Here is a 6759-nt window from a genome sequence, read left to right as displayed (position 1 = left end):
ACCAGGTATTTGTGAATTAATATAAAATAAGGTAGGTAAAAGGCGGACTGGTAACACTTTTGTTTGACATCTGACACAGCAGCTGGCCAGCACACACAACTATTTTATCAAAGGGAGGGGTGAGAAAAGGCATGCTCCAAGGACAGTATGTTACATACTGGTGCTTAAATTTTCAAAATAATCTTCAGGGACATGACCTATCTCCAAGATTTCTGTTTTGCAGACTCTCAGGAGTGATTAGATGAGTAAAACCTGCATTAGTGAGCAAATAGATGCATTCCATTTAGATTACCTTCTGGCACCAATTCAGACCTACTTTACCTTCCGACTCCATTTGGGTTTCAAACGTATACAGGATGTGAACGATAAGGTGAGTGAAATTCTTGCACTAAAGCACAGGGGGTGCTAAGGAGGGAGGAGGTGCTCAGCTAAGAAATTTAGGTAAAGAAGCAACATGTTTAGAATTTGTTCTGCTGTATGTACTGAGGCTATCCCTCTTTCATTTTAGCTGCTGTTTGTAAATTTTAAAGCCACATGATCTCAAGTCTGTAATAATCAAGTTTATAGGAACAGGTTCCCCATTTGCAGAACAGGCTAAAACCTCTGTGACTCTTACGCAGGAGGATATGAGGTTACAGTTTGGTGGGAGCTGATGGATCAGCTCTGTATGTGTGAAATCCAGTGTGGCATTTTCTGATAAGTGTTTGGGGACAGTTTGTGCATATTCGGTCAAGATGACTGCCTATTTCACCACTGCCCTCTGATAGTCACTGTATCAGGAGCTCCAACTGTTATCCTTATCTACTATGTCACTATGTCAGGAGATGCTCCCAATTAAGTCTATCCTGGATATACACACAATAATATGATTTTCACTTTATTCATTCTTCGAAGAGCATATTTTAATAACATGACAATCACCTCAATTTAATCTTGCAGGTCAGAATGGCATTTATAGATGTCTGCCCGGTTGGCATGGGAGTGGTTTCTGTATTACAGGTCACTCTTGTGGTAGTTTGCCTACATGCAAAAAATCTGGTCAAAGGTCACATTTCAATTAATTACATCACTTATTATTTAAGACATTTATCATGGGATTTTTAATTATGACATGACAAAACAACTGCAGCAAGCACAGCGGTGACGTTTATTGTCGTATTCTGTGACTGCATTTTAGCATTTAAAAGATGGCAAGAATAAATATAGCAAAACATTTTTTTTACAAAAAACTTATTAAAGGTTTGGTATAAGGGGATTTTATGCTGATAGGAACAACATGCTGTTCAACCTGTTTTTCTGCACATGGAGACATTCTGTTGCAGTTTCCTTGTCCACCAACAGATGCTGCAGTTGATCTTTTCCAATCAAATACCTTCCTTGTCCTCATTAAACCCCCAGGGTGCACAGCAGATAGGTTACTCGTTAGATGCTGTTTTTTCTATCCAGTTAATATATAAAATAATGCAGCATATTCTAAATATGATATTTCATTCCAGCTATTGACATCTAAAGAAAAATGGTAATTTCTGGAAACAACACTGTGTTTTTACCCATCCCCTGCCATATGTTTCCCATAGGCTGCCGCCTGCTTCATCTGGGGTCAACACATTAACCTCAACAGTCACATTCATTCACTCCCCAAAGTTTTTCTCTGTTCGTCTCCTGCTTACAGCTCATTGTGTCATTTCAGGGTCATTTGATTGAGTTGCAGAATTTGCAAATCAGCTGTTTATGTCCTCAGCATATCACACACGATTAGCCTCAAGCAGCTCGTCTCCCTGTTTGTTTGTTTCTTCTGCCACGGCGCATCAGGCTGACAGCAGGGCTGCACATCTGACCCCAGCAGCTTTGGTAGTCTTTTCATCAGAATCACAACCAACAAAGCACACTGTCAATCAGGAAACCTGGCCGCTATTGTCATACAGTAAAATATTTGATGCATTAAGGAAACAACTGACGTGCAGGTAAACTTCATGTATTTTAGTGCACTGCAAGATGTTTGGCTTTTAAATGATGAAACTTTAAAGGTGAGTGTTTTGGAGGGGATGATGTGCCTGATGCCTGACAGTTTCAAGATTTTACATTCAAAACATAGAAGGACCACATCAGTCATGATCAACTGATTGATATTAAACTCACCAACAGAATTTAAAGTAGCCCCAGTCTAAGCACCAGGTGTTCCTGGCAGGTATTATCATTAAATCACAGTGTGCAGATATGGTGTAAGAACTTTTTCTCATCTCTCATTTCAAAGTTATCATCTAATGTAAATACACCATGTAAGATCCAACTATACATTTAGCAGAAAAAAACACATTTATACTGTAGATACAAGCTTTCACTTGTATTGTTTTTATTCTTTTGATTTTTGCATGATGTACTGTATATACTGTGAATGCTGTTATCACTTTGCTGCTGCAGTCCTCTTATCTTATCTTATCTTATCTTATCTTATCTTATCTTATCTTATCTTATCTTTTCTGGTCACTCTTAACAGCTCAAAACTTAACATTAACAAACAGTAGAGATACAACTATGAAATAACACAGTTAAATTATGAAAACATTAAGTTGATGCTCAGTAATATCAAAGTTATTCTACGGCTCTTGTTTTTAAATTAACACTTGAGGTCTGGCATCAGTTTATAGCTTATTGTGCAGCATTTCCTCTCTCCTGACAAACTCCTAACATCACATCTGCCAGGAAAATGTTTTTACAACAGACTTTTGACTTGTCCACATGGACTAGAAAGTGGTAGTTTTCTCATTCTCATTCTGTTCTGTGCCTGATGGTGGCCAAATAAACATTAACATGAACATGAGCCAAGATGAGAGAAAAATTCAGTTACTTACAAGCTATCCTGGCTGTCTAGAGACTAAAGCATTTTTAACCTTTTCCAGTCTGATGATCATCAACAACTCAACCTCATTGTCTCTTAAAACTTTGTAAATATCTTTTGCAGTCAAATAGTATTTTCATTTGCTATTTCAGACTATCTTGCAACATTTCTCACGAAAACCTTTCATGTTCTTACAGACTTAAACTTGACTTTCACATCCCTGTTAACTGCTGTTTAGCATAACTTTGAACAGCTTATGTCCTCCTACTTTGAAGACATAATTATTTTAATGCTCAAAGGTATGTCAGATGAGCTCATGACTGCTGATTTTCCAGACAGGCAAATTCAGGCTTAAAAATCTTGAAATTTGTATCACCTCGTTTCTCCAAACAACAACAAGCTATTCATGGTCCAATACTAAAAGTAATATAGCATAATAAAATAATACAATGTAAAGACAACATTGAAAAGTACTATTAAAAATTTTTAAAAGTCACCTTGGGCAATGCTAGATGATAGTCTACTTTTTTGTTATTGATGTCACTGTGGAACAGCCAACACTCTTTCTCTCTCACACACACAGACACACACTGACAATGCGATGTGGATCCCCCCCCCCCCCCCCCCCCCCCCCCCCCCCCCGTTCCAGTTTTAGAGGGAGGGAGGTTTCATTTGACTAACTCTTCACGTTGATGGAGAGTAGGACAATATCAGGAGCAGAGTCTGTTAGTTTTCTTTCTGGCGCGGAATATAACTCCGGGAGACCCGGGCGACTGATGGGGAGCAGCTGCATTAACTGGAGGACGGACTTCCATTAACTGTTCTCTTTTTTTTTTTTTTTTGGCCGCCGGCCAGGTCACAGAGTACACAGTTTATTCGAGTTACGAGTTTATCCACTGACAGCCTCGAGGGAAGAAGAGGGGCAGAATTTAATGACTGTTTGGTGTCCTGAAGTGGCTCTTTTCCCTTTTCCTGACAGATAGGCTTGAGCACGTGCGTAGGTGACTCAAAGCTGATAGCTATTTGTCTCTGAAAAAAGCCTCGAGGAAGTCAGAGAGGAGATGGTAAGAGTTCAATAACAGCTCAATATTCAGCTCTACTTCATTAAGTTCAACCACCAGCAGCACTATTACAATTATTATTACTATTATTACTACTATTACTATTATTACTACTATTACTATTATTACTACTACTCCACAGCTTACTATTCTACTGAGACAGTGAATGAAGGGATGAAGAGACACTTGGTAAACTACTGTGAAATGGCTGCAGGAGTGTAAATTGGCATGGAACATGATGCCATTCGTTGCCTGTTGGTTCAGTCATAAAACAACAGTAGCTTGCAGGCTGAGGGTTAACTTGTCACAGACACTGCCTCATCAAATGACTCTGCTCTGAATCACTTTGGAGTCAAGGGCTTTTTGACATAGCATGGGCAACTCCTCCAGGAAGGGTGAGGGGGAAGACGAGGAAGATGGTGCAAAGGATGGCGAAGAAGAGAAAATCACAGCAAAGAAAGAAGAAGTGGAAGAGGAAGTAGAGGAAGAACTTCCACTGGGGGTGGAGGAGTTATTGGAGAGTGGAGATCCTGTGTTGGACCTGAGCTACCGTAAATTTAAGAAGTTACCTTTGCGTGTTTGTGGCCTGATGCATCTGGAGAAGCTTTATCTTTGTGGGAATAGCTTGCGTACACTGCCAGACAGCATCACCCAGCTACAGGGTCTTCGGACACTCGCCCTCGACTTCAACAAGATAGAAGATGTTCCCCTAACTGTTTGCCAGCTCAACAACCTCACCCGTCTCTACGTAGGCAGTAATCGGCTGATGAACTTCCCACCTGAACTGAGGAACCTGCAGAATCTGAGATGTCTGGGGATGGAGAGCAACTTTTTCCAACGATTTCCACGGGAGCTCTACGATTTGCCCCACCTCAAGTCCCTGCAGATGGGGGACAACCGACTGAAAACGTTACCTCATGACCTCTGGCGCATGGAGGCTCTGAGGGGATTATGGCTGTATGGAAACCGCTTTGAAACCTTCCCTAAAGTCCTGCTGCGAATGGAAGCCTTGGAGATCTTAGACATGGATCGTAATAAAATATCAGAGATCCCCAGCCTGAAGCGTCTCAAAGCCCTGCGCCTTTTCTCCTATGATCACAACCCGATCAAGGAACCTCCAAAAGTGGGTGAGGATGTCCTTGTGGTCGGGGAAGGAGCTGCAGAGTTCTTGGAGTTGCGTGAAGCTCGGAAGGAGAGACGACGAAAGGCTGCTGAGAAAGAAGCAGAGGAGCAAGCCATGGCGGAAATGCTGGCAGAGGAGCCAGTGATTCACGGCATCCTGAAGAACAGCAACTCTAACTCAAAACAGGCAACAAATGAAGCTACGGTAGCAATTGTGGACATAGATGCTAAAGAGGAAGAGGTCCAGATGATGGAGGAAGAGGGAGGGTGCGCAGAGCTCCCAGTCACAGAGTATGATGGAGCTGAACTTGAATATGATGAGGAGGTGATTGAATATGAAAAGGAGGAGTTGATCTGTGAGGGAGAGGGCTTTGAGTATGAAGGAGAGGAGCTGGAGTATGACAGGGCTCAGATGGACTATGAGTATGAAGATGGGGAGGAGCTGGGGGACACAGGGGGACAAGATGAAGGGGCATGAAAAATCCCCTGTAACATCAAGATGATCCCAAATCCAGGAGACTAAGTTTTAAAAGAAGCTGACTTATAGGAAATGTAGCTCATTCTTAGCAGTGCTACTAGTTTATAATCTGTTGTTAACTGTGAAAATAGATGATCTGGGCATTATATTTCATTAAACTAACAGCACCTGTGACATCTCACTAAGCTGCACAGGAGTGAGTGTGTTTGTACATTGTATATGACTGTGTTACAGTAGGATTGTACTACAAGTATTTTCCATTATTAAACATTCAGTCAAGTGAGGCCAGTGTGAGTCTTTTGTGAGAACACATCTAGTGAGTTTGAAACCGCTCTATTCATTTCACACACAGTAGTGTTTCCATGCATTATGCTCAGTGCCTGCTTGTCAGTCCAGCTCACCTTGGCTTATTGCTTTTCTTATAAAGCAAGACTGTTTGAGCATGTGAATGGGTTTATCACATGTAGATTTACAAAATATTTAAGACATGCTAAACACAAGCCCCTGAAACCCTTGCCAGTGTTGTGTAAGCAGTCCTGCAAGTGCCAGTGCCAAGAAAGAGTGTGAGACATGCAGAATTATTGGAGGGATTAATAGCAGGGGTGCCTCACCATAAAAGGTAAGGATAAAGGGAGAGGGAGGTTTGGAAAAGCAACTAGACAGACAACAACAGCAAGAAAAAAGCAATCATTTTTTAAAATCCAATATCTACACCTTTCCTTTCTACATCAGTATGAAGCAGGCCCAGTCTTTGTCATCTTCTCATCTCTGCACTAATTATCCATGTGGGGCTCATATGTAATTCAATCCCTTTTCTTCATGTATCTTCTTTCCACATCTCATTGACGAGTGAAATATTTATCTCAGTGCTAGAATATTAATGCCTGTACTCTTGTGTCAGTGGCTCGACTCCTCTGTCTGTGCTGGTGAAATGCAGTGCAGACACACAGATCACTCAAATTTTACAATAAAATGTATTTTATTTATAAAACTACAAAGTTTTATTCTAAGTATCTGTTTTTGTCAATTTGAGTAAAAATGACAAAAGATTGCGTCCATCTTTAGGTTTTATTATTGCTGTGCTTGAGCTAAATGCTAAAAGGATAAACTACTTTAGTTGTCATTTTAACCATCTCCACAAAATAAGTTTAGACCTGGTTCTCATGTTTTTCCATTCTTTTTAGTGGTATGTGCTCACCAAGTTAACGAAGAATTACATATTTTTAATGAAGCATGAAGTTAATGTTTGACTGATCACA

The 6759-nt window shown here is 40.6% G+C and overlaps 1 protein-coding gene across 1 annotated transcript; it reads left to right on the top strand.

Annotated features, from left to right (window-relative positions):
- The first annotated feature begins 4273 nt into the window (after window positions 1-4273).
- On the top strand, window positions 4274-5500 carry LOC121648003 (leucine-rich repeat-containing protein 10B). The gene has a single exon (XM_041997877.1). It carries the CDS (start codon window positions 4274-4276, stop codon window positions 5498-5500), a length of 1227 nt encoding a protein of 408 aa, XP_041853811.1.
- The last annotated feature ends 1259 nt before the right edge of the window (window positions 5501-6759 follow it).

The sequence above is a fragment of the Melanotaenia boesemani genome, chromosome 10, assembly GCF_017639745.1.
Source record: "Melanotaenia boesemani isolate fMelBoe1 chromosome 10, fMelBoe1.pri, whole genome shotgun sequence".
In the NCBI taxonomy this organism is placed as follows: Eukaryota; Metazoa; Chordata; class Actinopteri; order Atheriniformes; family Melanotaeniidae; genus Melanotaenia; species Melanotaenia boesemani.
Note: the sequence above shows the minus strand (reverse complement) of the source record. Positions and strands in the feature narration are given on the sequence as shown.